This window comes from Lepidochelys kempii, chromosome 2 (genome assembly GCF_965140285.1).
Source record: "Lepidochelys kempii isolate rLepKem1 chromosome 2, rLepKem1.hap1, whole genome shotgun sequence".
In the NCBI taxonomy this organism is placed as follows: domain Eukaryota; kingdom Metazoa; phylum Chordata; order Testudines; family Cheloniidae; genus Lepidochelys; species Lepidochelys kempii.
Genome location: NC_136381.1, coordinates 16,182,090 through 16,196,271, shown reverse-complemented (window position 1 = coordinate 16,196,271; position 14,182 = coordinate 16,182,090). Strand labels below are relative to the sequence as shown.

At 42.1% G+C, this 14,182-nt stretch overlaps 1 protein-coding gene across 1 annotated transcript in view; it reads left to right on the top strand.

Annotated features, from left to right (window-relative positions):
* TG (thyroglobulin) overlaps window positions 1-14,182 on the top strand; it is a 204,126-nt gene that overhangs the window by 83,529 nt on the left and 106,415 nt on the right. The window contains exons 33-35 of the mRNA XM_073335054.2: window positions 28-107; window positions 560-697; window positions 5,072-5,137. Of these exons, the coding sequence (XP_073191155.2) occupies window positions 28-107; window positions 560-697; window positions 5,072-5,137 (284 nt within the window). The remainder of the gene's footprint in view (window positions 1-27; window positions 108-559; window positions 698-5,071; window positions 5,138-14,182) is intronic.

Genomic DNA, 14,182 nt, shown 5'->3' with positions numbered 1-14,182 from the left:
AGTATTTTTTCTTCTTCCCCCTGTTAGGTTTTTTGAGTGTGAGCGCCGATGTGATGCTGACCCCTGTTGCACAGGATTTGGGCTTTTAAATGAGTCACAATCAACAGGTATTCTTTACTGAAGCAGTCGGGGGCGGGAAGTGGGAGGGGGTCAGGCTGTTTGGGGAGGCATAGCCTTCCCTACCCGGCCCTCCATACAGTTTTGGAAACCTGATGTGGCCCTCAGGCCAAAAGGTTTGCTCACCCCTGGGCTAGGCCCTCCATTTCTCAGAGGTGCTGAAACGTTAGCTGAGAGACTCCCATTGACATCAATGGGCTTTGGAACTAACCCTAGTTACCTGATGGTGTCCCCATTGAAATCAAGAGAGTTTTATCACTAACTTCAATGGAAGCGGGATCTGGCCCTAAGTGACCTAATGAGTCTTTTCCTTCTCCGATTTCTGAGCCTAAGGAACTTTCATATAAGACTTAGTGGAACCAGAAAATATTAATTTTCTTAAAAGTCTTATTTAAAACAAAGTTACCATGGTGATTTTTGTAACTGGATATTTTCCCGATAGGTGGTGAGGTGCTCTGCTTGACTCTGAACAGTTTAGGAATCCAGACCTGCACTGAGGAAACGGGAAGCACTTGGCAGATTTCCGATTGCAGCTCTCCAGATGTCAGGATATATCCATTTGGCTGGTATCAGAAGCCTGGTGAGTAATGCAGGTGGTCTGCCATTTAGAACGTCTTCTGCATAATGTTATTTATTTGCTTTATAGTAATGCCTAGAGGCCCCAAACAAAATTGGGAACCCATTGTATTAGGAACTGGACAAACACATAGTAAGAGACAGGCCCTGCCTCAAAGAGGCTACAGCTAGAGGAGGCAGACAAAGGATGCATTTTATCCCCATTTTACAGATGGGAAACTGAGCGACAGAGAGGTTAAGTGAGTTTCCCAAGATCAAACAGAAAGTGAGTGACAGAGCCAAGAACTGAATCTTATATCCCAGTCTAAGCCCTCAGTTTAGTTACAAGGTCATACTTCATTTCCACCATCCAGATTATACTAAGGTTCAGCAGTCAGTAAACCATACCAATTTTAGAAGCTATACTGGGATATGTGGAGGCCAATACTCTCTTATCTAGGTCTTGACTTTTGAACCACTGAAGTCAATGGGAGTTTTGTTCCTATGTTTAGTGAAGGCAGGATTATGTCCAGAGTTTAAATACCAATAATACTGCATTTCTAATGTGCCTTGAAATAATTCAGCCATTGATAAAAGATAGCTTATTTAGGTGAAGGAAGTGTTTCCAGAAGACAAGAACAGCATAAAGAGGGAAGTTTATTGGAACTGGTCAAAATATATTTTATTTTCCATAAAAAATGTCAACAAAACTAAATATTATTTCTGATGAAAATTTTCACTGAATTAGTTTAGGGTGAGGGGTTATGTGTTATTTGTTTTTGTTTTTAAAGAAAACTCTCAACCCCATAATTTTCCGTTTCGGAAAACTAAAACCGGGATAATTTAGGTTTTTAACAACTGCAAACCAAACTTTTTTTTTTTTTTTTTTTTTACAAAAACATCAAAAATGTAAATGAAAATGGAAATTTTCTTGGGAAGATGTACATTTAATCAACAAGCCATTTTTTGTCCAAATATAAAAAAGCTGGAAAACTTTCAGTCATCAATAGTAATAATGAGAGTTTCAAGCTACCAAGTAGCTCAAAAATATAAATTATGGTGTTTTTTCTCTAATTACAGAGCAATTCAGTGACAGTCACATTTCTTTTAGAGAAAGAGAACAAAACACAAGAAAGAATAAAAGTAACATGACTGTCAGTTATTAGCACTTAGATATTTAAGTGCCCTGCACAGAAAATATGGACATAACATTTCCACAGCTAAATGGCCCATATAATGCAAAATCTTTCTTGATGACTTTCAGTTACTCTGCTTACAGTAGCTATATTGGTGCACTTGACACCAAGATTGCAAAAAAATGTAAAAGAATTTGGAACACCGAAATCCTCTTGTACATTTATCTGGTGGAAAACTATAGTCATGTGGTTTTTTGACTTTATATTCTAGGGATGGAGGTCCCAGGGAGGATAATTTCTAATTCGGTTGGGGTGAGGCAATGGCAGGAGAGGGAGGAGTAGAGTAACGGGATGGTGCATAGGTGCTGAAAATAGGGGTGCTGCTGCACCCCCTGGCTTGAAGTTGTTTCCATTATATACATGATTTACCGTTTGGTTCAATGGCTCTCAGCACCCCCGCTATACAAATTGTTCCAGCACCCCTGGGATGGTGCATTTTGGAGTGAATGTTCTCTTGCTGGTCACCTGTTTTCTCGGAAGTGGACAGGCTGACCTGAGCTACAAAGTTCAGCTCCAGATCTGGATTCAAACTTCCCTGGATTCTGGAAATGTTTATAGATTCATTCATAGATTCCAGTGCTAGAAGGGACCATTGTGATCATCTAGTCTGACCTCTTGTGTAACACAGCCAGAGAGAGGCCATAGAACTTCCCGCAAATAATTCCTGGAGCATATCTTTTTAGGAAAACATCTGGGATCTTGATTTAGGCTCATTTCTGCATAAAACTATTGTTTGTTAGTTTTTTTTTTTTTTTTTTTGTGGTGGTGGGAAACAGGGAAGGAGGGGTAGTATTGTTTTTAGGAAGCCCTGCTTTACACTAAAATGCTCAGCCACCCTGAATTCTCTCTGTGTGGCCTAAAAAATATGCGCCACAGACCTTAGAGAACACGGGGGGAGATTTCTGCTTGCTGGAGGGGTCACTGAACTCTGTTAGACTTGCAGTCTCTTTTTTAGCTTTGCCAAGCTAATTAGAATCCTGCCTGCGGGTGGCTGTTCTGCATGTACCATATTGGAGCCTAAATTGTTTATTTTTTCTTTGTCTTCTTGGAAAGTATTAAATTATTCTGAGCAACAAGCTCTGTGCTGTCTGACTAGCTGACCACAGCGTGTGGGCGGGGTTCCACTTTCTCAGGCTTTCCTTTGGTGCAGCAGAAACACTAAGGGAAAATGGAGGCATGCCTGAGTCCAATCCTGCTATCGTTACTCAAGCAGACTACAGTGGGACTAGTTCCATAGAGTTTAAGGCAGAAAGGTCTATTAAATCATCTAGTCTGACCACAGCTCATTTAATATCACCCTGTATTGAGCCCAGTAGAGGTATATGCAAGGATTGCTCATGTGGAAAAGGGATTACTATAGCAGGATCCACTGGATATGCAATCCAATCGGTGTGGGGGGAAGGGGGGGCTTTGCTTCTGTGCAGAATCCCACTGAAGACAGGGCTCCACAGGGGTGCAAAGGCCTGCTGGGGTGGATCAAGGCCTGCATTTGTACCAAATGGCCGGAGTAAGGACCCAATCCTGCTCCACCCCTGTTGAAGTCAATGAAGACTTTGCCACTGAATTTCATTTAGAGCAGGATCACACTGCCGATTGCTTCATTACTGCTATTTTTAAGTCTATTTCCTTTCTCCTCTGTAATACATAGAAAGCTTTTGCTTCTTGTCTCCTCTTTCCAAGGGAGGCTGTTGAGCTAATTGTCTGAAACAGCATTTGAAAATCCTTCTCTGGGTGACTATTGACAGTTTTGGTTATTAGAATTGAAATAACTGAGCAATGAATCCACTATTTACATTATGTTCTGCATTTCACTCAGCTTGGGCATTGAAATTAGGCTGGTCAGTTATGGTTTATGGTGGATTTTCATTGTTTGGTTCTCATGCATTGGCACAACATTTAAACTATAAAATGTGCTGCAGGGACCAATCCTGCTTGGGCGGGGAGATAATCTAGATGGCCTAGTGGGTCCCTTTTATCTGTAAATTCTAGGGTTCTGCCACAGCAGAAAGCCCAGTGGAGGCTGAAGGTACACCTGCTCCTGTGTTCCAGCTGCATAGAGCAGACACAGAATGTCCTCCTTAGTCTTTTGCAGCTTGACTGGCAAAAACGCCAAAGGATTTGTCCCCATTTTGTAGGTGCCCTGTTGTCTCTGTAATCATCCCTAAAACATAATTCAATTGTAGTTAAAATGATTCACTCTTCCTAAAGGGTACGTCATTCTAAGAGGGCAGATCATCTAAAACTATCAAACTTAGATACATATGCACCTTTTAATGTATTGATCCTTACAACACCTCTGTGAGGGAAGGAAGTACTATTACCCTCATTTTACAGAGGGGAAATCAATGCACAGAAAGGCTAAGTGACTTGCCTCAGGTCATACAGGAAGTCGCTGACTGAACAAGGGCGTGAACTCACATCGCCTAGGCTAGTGCCTTAACCTCTTGACCATCCTTTTTCTCACTAACAAGCAACCCTGTTAAAGTCCAGAGGATTTTTCATTCACTCCAGGCTTAGGTATTATACGGTAGTTCCATCAACAGAAGATGTCACTTCTTATTGGACAAAGGCACTGCAGAGAGGAGCCTATGGCATAGGCAAAATGGCAAAATGGGGAGCCGAAGAGAGAATGGAGTTAGCAGCATTTCTTTCTGATGGGAAGGAAGTTTTAATGCGTTCCCACTGCCATGCATCTAGACAAAAGTCTGCACAGATGTTAATGCAAATCAAGATATTTGCAGACAAAAATTTGTATCACTTGTGCAGGTGTGTTCCAGCTCCGGGCACTAGAAGTGGAACAATTATGATGAAAGTTTTGAGACTGAAAAAGAAAGTGTAAAGTCAGTGGCTGAAATCTGGAGGGCCTTACAGACGCCGATGGACGTTTGCTCAAATAAAGTCCTCTGGCTTTAGCCCACTATAAAATATTTATCTTGCTGAGGAAATTTTGCTTAAATCTTTATATATTTCATGGTATGGTGGTATGCAAATAAAAAAGAGCTAAAATAACAGCAAATATGAACAAGCTCTACACGCTACAGCCAGTGTTTGGGAAGCAAAGATATTAAAGTCTGGTTGGTTTGTGTGGTGGATATGCAAATCCCAGAAAAGATATTGCAGGTTCAGAGACGATCTAGTTAGATTTAAAAAACTGTCTACCTTACATTGTTATATCAAACTATGTCTTTTTTTTTAAATTTTAGCAACCATGACGAAGACTATACCCAATGCGTGCCCACCTGTTCTGTTACCTCGTAGCCCAGAGAACGGTGAGTGTCATAGTGTATTAGGGCAAAGAAAAGAATTGAGGAAAGGTGTAACCTCTATTTTTCATGCTCTGCATAACAACCACTTGTATAACGATCCACTTATGTTTCCTTTTCTTACTCTGTACAGATATAGCACGTAATTTCTTTCTTATGTATCATTTAACCAAAATAGACGAGCTATTGGCTGGCATGATTAGCCTGTGGAATTCATTACCACAGAGGTATTACTGAGGCCAAGAATTTAATAGGATTCAAGAAGGAGTTAATCATTTTTAAGTGGAATGGTAACATCCACCGTAATATTAAAGATGATTTTAAAGGGGTATGTATACCTTCATATTTTAGTGCATAAGCCAATCACTAACTGATGAGGTGAAGAAGAAACTTCCCCTCTGGGTAAGTTGTTATTGTTCACTGTGGGGTTTATTGAACCTTCCCCTGAAACATTGTTAGAGACACAATACTGGACTAGATAGACCACTCACAATTGCTATATTACTACGTTGTTCAGGGGAGGCTTTACCAAATAAAGGGAATCCAAATGAGTTTTCAGGTGATATACAGGAGCCTGTAATGTATAGTAGCCAATTCCCAAAACACAGAGTTTCAAAGTATCTGGGTTCCAGAATCTGGGAAAGTGGAGGATGAAATTAGAGCTAGGATCCTCAATGCTTGACTCAAATGGAGAGAGAGAAGTGGTACCAGTAAGATGAAAAGGGAAGTCTATAAAACAGTGGTTTGACCAGTTTTAATATGTGGTGTTGAGTGTTTGGCAACAAAGAAACAAGAGCAAATGATCTATTCCACTGAAACGCAAGTGTTGAGATGAATGAGTGGTGTAAGGAAGAAGGACCATGTAAGGCAGGTAAGAAAGTCCAACAGATCAACACTGAAGGAGGAAGACAGAGTGGCTGACCCAAGAAGTGGTGGCGGGATGTCATAAAGGAAGGCATGTTAGCATGTAGTGTGATGGAGGATATGGCATTGGAGGGAGAGGGCTCATAGAGCAGAGCCCATTTTATGGGATTAATGGAAGGGAGAGGAATACAGTAGCCTGTAATGAGTGTACACAATTGCAACTCCAAGTTGAAATCTATTTTATTCCACATAAAGCATTGTCTTTTTTTAAGATTCTCTTTGAAATCAGAGAAGAAGGGTGGTGGTGAATCAGGACTTTCACTGTTTCTTCTTTTGTTGTTTCCTATGATGGTGGAAATAACATGACAAATGTTGATCTGTTGGTTGCATATTAAATTACATTGATCAATTAGAAATTCCAATGAACACTCTGTGGTTTGACACAATCTGTCTTGACTATGGAGAGATCTCTTTAATGGATGAAACTTAACTGCTGTTTGTTGGGACTTTACAGCTGTTGTCTTCCAGAAATGCATATAGACTGTCAGCAGGTATGGGGCTTTGCAGAAATGGCTTTCCATTACTATACCATAATAGAAACGCATCTGGAACCAACTACATTTAAACTTCTCTGCAAATGACTTGCTGTGTGGGCTTAGGAAAGTCATTTAGGCTCTTTGCTTCCATTGCTCTATCTGGAAAATGGGGATAATAATACCGACTTAGCGCACAAGAATTAGCTAACACTTGTAGAGCACTTCGTAGATATTTAAAGCAGTGTGTAAGGTTAAAGGTTTTTTATTCTTAACTGTATTATTTAAACTTGGTTGTAAGGTCTGTGTAGATGTTGCTGTGTAACAGGAGGAAAAACAGGTGTCCAGATGGGCACGTACAGAGATGACTCCTTTGGTGTAATACTGAAGTGAGCTAACACGGGTTTCTAATGGATCAGTGTCAAGCTGGAAAATTCCATTCCTTTGCAAACTATCTTTTCACCTGGAAATCCAGAAAAGGCAGTTCTATTTTAAGCCCTCTCTTCCTCCCCTTGTTAAAGGTGGTACTAACCTCATCAGCTTCCTTTTTCATTCTCTTGCTTTTAGTGCAGGGGGCTGGAGTTGATGACCTCTTGAGGTCCCTTCCAGTCCTATATTTCTATGATCCTACGACATATGATATTTAAAAATTTGCAGATGACCAAGCTGGGAGGGGTTGCTAACACTTGGAGGACAGCATTAGAATTCAAAACAACCTTGACAAATCGGAGAATTTGGTCAAAAAACATTTCCTCACCGTGGTATCTGAGATACTGCATTTTATTTCTCTACTTAGAATAGGACATAACTAGTTAACTACATATTTCAGACACCATGACATAGTGACCATTAATAGAAGTTCATTTTTTAAATGGTGACCTCTACATCTATATACTGTGTCAGTCTTTTTTATACAGAAATATGATATTCATGGCCAAATCAAACAGGCCCCACTCAGTACAAACTCGGGTAAATCTCCCACTTGCCTCAATGTACAGTAAGGAACAGTCCTACACTGGCCAGGGGATGGTTTAGATGATTCCTTAGGCCTTTTGCCATAATCTCCTATGGTTCTAATGGGAGATTTTCCCCAAGGAAGAACTGAACAATGGCTGTAAGGTCCAACTGGCCCCATGAGAATACATTTATCAGCATGGCGCCTCCAACCTCAGTACAAATGTTTAAAAAATGTGGATGCACCACAGCATCCAACCAGGAAAGGGAGCAGTATGTTATGCTGGAGACAGCCTGAGCGAGGTCACAGGAGAGCTGAAAGCCAAGGGGAACGGAGGGACCAATTTCCTTCTTTCTCCCCCTCTCCTATCTCTCTCTCTCATTCTCAGCAGGTGAAATTTGCTCTTCTGCAGAGGGCCAACATGAGCAAGCACCCTTATATCTTGCTGAAGCCCACAGAGATGAAAGTGGTGCCTAGGCTTTGTGCTGACCCTTTGCTGTGGGATGAATCGTCTACTTTGTGAATTAGCCCCAAATTAAAGGGCCTGATCCTGGGAAACTGTATAGTCCTTATCCTTGTAAGCCACCCCATTGATGTAACTGGGGCTGCACTGCTGAGAAAGGGCATCTCACTTGACTACCAGGTCCAGAGAAAGGAAAGGGACTGCTGAGGCAGCCTGCAGCGGGGTGGTCACCCGCTCCGCCCTGAAAGGCTTAAAGCCAGCCCTAGGAGAGGGCTGGATTGGGGGAAGCAGCCACAGCTGAGCCATGCCCCAATCAGGCCACACCTGGCCCTGTTATAAGGGCTCAGGGAGGAGCTGGGTCAGGACTCTCCCTCCAGCTTCAGAGGGAGAAGGACCTAGCTGCCTGGGAGCTGAGGGTGCAGGCAACAGAGCAGGACTGGGGAGCTCGTGCCTGGCAACTCCCCAGGCTGCAGACCCTGTGCAAGGGCAAGCCAGGTACTGGGGTTGCAGAGGCTGCAGCCCAGAGGGTAGGCAAAGGCAGCAGATCCAACCCCTCACTTTGCCAATGATGAATGGCTTGTACACTGCAGTCTGCCCCAGGGAGCGGGGGCTAGATGGTGACTGGCAGTACCCATAGACTGAGGGGAGGTGGGGATAGAGGGTTGGGGGTTCCCTGGGGAGGGGAGATCCAGAGAGATGGTGTAGTGCCAGGGGGCAGCATCCAATATAAAGGGGCACTGGGGTCTGGGAGGGACACGGGGGGCCTGAGACAAGCGTGACACCAGCCTGCAGAGGGTGCTCTGGAGGCTAGAGAGCTAATTCCCAGGATGACCAGTGGGAGGCGCCGCCTTGCTTCATAGCTTCACACTATGTGGCATTCTGCCACCAAGTCAGAAATGGGCAATAGTGCAAACCTAGGCACGCTGTACAAAGATCGTTCACGACCATTATGGTCAAAGTCTGTCTTATACTTGCAGGTGTTAAACTGGGTGACCCTGAGACACTTTGCCATGTTAATATAGGCCCAATCCTTCAATCTTACTCATAGGAGTGATCCTTGTTCACATGTGTTATCCCACTGACTAGTTGTGTGATTAAGGATTATTTACACAAGCAACAGTTGCAGGAACGTGCCTGGAAGTTATTGAATTGGTCTGATGTCTTCTTCCAAATGCTGTGGGTATATCAGAGGTCTAGATAAGTAAGAACCTTCCCTTTCTCAACATTCTCCTTCAATGTATTTGGCACTTTCCTTGTCATAGTTTGAAGAGTTGGAGTTTACCCTTTTTAAAAACTGGATAAACATCTGGTGCACTTCTGTTATTGTCCTACACCACTTACTATAACTGGCACCACTGAAAGGACACTTGCTTCCATTTCACATCTGCGCAACATCATTACTGTGTCTCAATAAATAACCATCTTTGTGTGTAGGTTAAAGTGATTATAGTTATTATATGGTAGGTTTAAGAAAATGGTTTATTCCGATTCATTTATAGCCAAGTAGGTTGGCAAAAATGTGAACAAAACCTATTTTTAAAAGGGAAGTGAATTCACGCTGCATTGATGATCTCCAGTGAGCTGGTTTTGGAGAGCAGTAGAATAAAGGCATTTTCTGAGAGGCATCACTATTAGGCCTGAAGGCATATACCGTATGCTATACACCAACTGTGTTGAGTTTTCAATGAGTGTTTCCTACCATTGAGGTAGATAAAATTCTGGACCCCTTTAAATCTGTATTTTCTAGTCATAAAGTTAGAGATGAATGAATTGGTTCTGAGTGGTGGTAGTGGTGAATCAGCCTTAGCCACCTTCTAAAATGCAGACCAAACTGACTCTGAAGTTCAAAAAGGTTGGATGACTTTTTCATTATCATGCATCTTTGCTCTTCTTCCTGGCTCTGCCCCTTGGTGTAGAGACCCTGTAATGCTATGGGAAAAGCTGTTCCCATGATCTTCCCAGCCAGAAATCTCGCAAGATGACTTATTTTCATGAGATTTCTCAATTCCGTGTTGCAGTGTCAGGAGGAAGATGCTTTGGAAAAGCATTTGAAGTGTTATGGCATCAAACCTCTGCATTTTTTGAGATTTGTCCATCACTAGTAAAGACAGCTGACACTTTCATTCATTATAATCATCTTAAAGAACCTTAGCCAGTGCTGCTCTGTATCAATAGTGATAGTAGCAAATCTGCAATTAATTTGTCTAGTCTGAGTAACTCAGATATTGATGGTTGTGTAATTGTTATGTTGGTGCTTAAATAGGATGTGGTGTAATTTAACATCATAGTATTTGAAGTGCAGATACCCTAAAATCATGTTGTACAGAAAATATCCAGTCCCTCTGGTCTGGGACTGTGCTTAGAAGGGAGTAACTTGCAGTAATCTTGTGTACCCCAAGTGATGTTTACATTAAAGTCCTTAAGCTTTGAAATCTCCCTCCACTATGTTTTAAAATGAACCAGCCAACTTTTAGTGGGAAAGAACAACTATAAGAGACAGGGTCCTGTTGCAGAATTCAGATAGAGATTCAGAACACCCCAAAATTCAGGGGGGTTTGGATTTGGGATTTCAGCTTGATCCGTTACTATGTAATCATAGAGGTCACTTGGAAAATTCAGTTCTAGATGTGAATTTAAAACACCCCAAAAGGTTGGGATTGCTTACATCCAGGTGTTCAGTTTAGCCCAGTTTAAATATAAGGGTCATTTGTGAAATTCAGAATTTGTCTTTCTAACATAAATTAGGCATGTCAGATTTGGGGATTTGGTTTATGCCCATCTCTAAGCACATCATGCATTTTTCTCTGAACGGAACCCTATTCATTACAGTGTGTGTGTGCCTCTACTTCCAGACATCAGGGGTGGGATTGTCCAAAGCTCTGGCCTATCTCTGCTCCACTGAAGTCAGTGGAGTCCATGATTGACTTCGCTGGGAGCAGATAGAGAACAGTACTGAGTGCTTTTGAAAATCCGACCCTAAAGCTTGCATACCCAAACCATAAAACATCTGGAAGACAGAAGTCCTCTGTATAGATGTATGTGACATCTGTAATTTTTTCTATAAAAGTTACAGAGCTGGATGGATTCAGACCACTATAATTATGCAATGCAAGCAATTGCTAGAATGGGGTTAGGAAGAGTGGCATCTAGCCTATACATAAAACAGTAACTTCTCCCATCAGGTGCATTCAGCATCTATGTACATTCAACAATGCAGCACTTCTGTTGACCTGTGTGCCTTGTAATATATTGAAAAAGCAATTTCCACATGAGACAAGCTTAGATCAGACTTGGGAAGGCTTTTCTTTGGGTCATATTGGAGAGTGAGTGGGAATGAACCGGGGACACAGGTAGTTAGCTACCAGTTGGCCGATTAGTACTCCCCTTCTTTCCCCCCAGTCTACAGCAATGTGATCAACAGGACAGCAATTAAATGGGTTCGTCCCAGAGTTCACGCTATGTTCGTCACCCAAATGGTCATGATTTTGCATGTATCTGTACTTGAACTCAGTGGCAGGGAGACAGCGAGAAGACAAAGCTGAAAGTAATTTTGACAGATATTATTTGAGAAATGGAAAACATTCCCATAGTGGTAAAATGGAAAGGACCATACATGAATGATGCCAGGGTCAATTCTTTGAGGATTAAGGCAAAGAACAAACAAGGATTGTGCCTAGAAAAGGACATTCTTCATACACCATATGTGCTCCTTGTATGTTTGCATTGTGCTTATATGATCTTTGCACTGCTCCTAATATGGGTTGCAAAGCAGCTGCTGAATTCTCAGTATTTTAAACTGAAATGAAATGTTTGGATCACTCCCTTTCACACACGACCACGTGTGCAGATACACGTATATCACACAGGTGGATAAAATCAATTACCCATTAACTTCTAATCAAGTTAAATAAGCCATTTGTATTCCTTGTTTCCCTTGGGGTATGTCTGCACAGCAACTAGACCTCCACGGCAGGCCAATGCCAGCCGACGTGGAATGACAGGGTTTGGGCGGCAGGGCTGTTTCATTGTTGTGTAGATGTCTGGGCTTGGGCTGGAGCCCTGGCTCTAGGACCCTGCGAAGTGAGAGGGTCCCGGAGCTTGGGCTCCAGCCCGAGCCTGAAAGTCTACACCACAGTGAAATAGCCCTGCCACCCCAACCCCATGAACCTGAGTCAGCTGGCATGGGTCAGCTGCGGGGTTTTTTGTTGCTGTGTAGACATACCCTAGGAATAAATCTTGCACAGCTGCTGTGAGGTAGCTATACTGGGCAAAATTCGACACTGGTATGAATCCAGAGTAACTCCATTCACTTTACTAGAATTGCTCTGGATTTACTCCTGTGAGAACAGAATTTGGCCTACTAAGAACTATTTTGCATATTTTGTAAATGGATAAACTGAGGCACAAAGGATATATGATTTGCCTGAAGTCACACAGTGGATGTTATGGAAATATAATTATCCTAGTGAAAATAGCTTCCAACCTCAGCAATGCACACCAGACATGTTGACTTGCAATGGAATCCAGACAAAGCTCTCTTTTTTTATTACATAATTAGTAATTTGAAGCTTTGTGTCTGAAGCTAGACAGATCACCAGTTCCGTGCTGTCAGAACTAGATTATTGGTACTCTGGGCTCTGCAAAGTTGAAGCATAATGATTACGTAACAATCTGTAGCTTAAGACACATTGCGAAAAAGCTTTTTTTGTTCTAACAACAACAATAATAATAAAAACAGAATTTTTGAAAAATTATGTAAGTGGGAATTGGAAAAAGAAGTCACCAAAATTTAACCTAGCAAAAAATAAGACATGGATTTCTAACAGTGTAGGCAAATAACTATTGGAACAGATTATCAAGGGAAATGGTAAATTCTGCATCATTTGGAGATTTTAAATAAAGACTGAATATTTTTCAAAAAGATATGCTCTAGTTCACCCACAGAGTATTGGGCTAGATGTAGGAACTGCTGGGGGAAATTCTTTGGTCTGTGTCTTACAAGGGTCAGACCATAATGGTCCCTTCTGGCTTTCAAAGGTGAAGTCTTACAAATCTTAACAAATAAGATTTGCCTTATGATTCATATCATTGGGCCCCTGAGCATTTTGCCTCTTGTTATGGCCAATACTCGGTGTTTTGAGCGAAGTTGAAAACCAAAATATAGTGTACCTGGTATGCAATGCAGGGACAAGTTCACAATCCCACTGATTGTATTTCTAGTGATGGCTATGCTCATTTGTAACTTGCAATAATTCTCTGTTCCTTCTTAAATATCACTACACTACCAAATTCACTGACTAATTATTTTTAGTTAATTAGGGACAATCCGCCTCCATCGTCATGGACACAGGTGCCCTGACGTGTAAGAGAAGCAGCATGGTTCCAAAGTGTGTGGGAGGAAGATTAGTGGAGGTTGTGTATACGGCTCGCAGCTCTTCCTGCACTCCCCGTTCACAGTTGGCCAGGGATGTGCCGCTCAGATGCAAACAGGCTGAGGGAGGGGGGTGGGTAGGTAGGTGGATTGATCACTGCATGACTCCACTTGACATTGCTCCCCAAAGAGTGGAAGCGGAGGAGCTACCGAAGCGTCTGCAGCTTCCAGGCTGAAATGACAGCCATGGCATAGCTTTGCAGCAGCTCTTTAAAGTGTGGGGTGCAATTCATTTGGTCTGATCTTCCCACGGGACCCCCATAGGACAGCCTGACCACGTGGGCTTCACACTGAGCACAGGATTTGTCCTTACTAACAAGGGACTTTTAACAAAATATATTTTGGTTTAATAATCCAGTGTGATAAATCACATATTATTCTGAATTCACAAACTGCACCTTCCCCTCTTGGGTTGCTTACATAGTTCAAAGGGCAGCGTCAAGGTGAAACTCTGAGCTGCGATATTTCTCCTGTTACTCATACCATCTTAGATAAATTCTTCTATTACACTGTGAACAGTGGAACAAGACCAATCTGTCAGTTTCACTTCCTTTTTCTCATGAACTACCAAGGTGTTTCACTGCTAGGGTGAAGAATATGTCACAGCCCTGTTTATGTGAACCACCAAAACTTTCAGCGATAAGGTGCTTCGGATAATGGAGGAACCTGCTGACCAACTTAGAAAAGGCTCTCTTCCAGTGATGGGAGTCGGGAGGAGAACACTGGCCATCTTTACAGACCGGCTGTCTTGAAACAGGCTAAATCCAATCGTTATTAAACATACACAGCTATAAAATTGCATCTT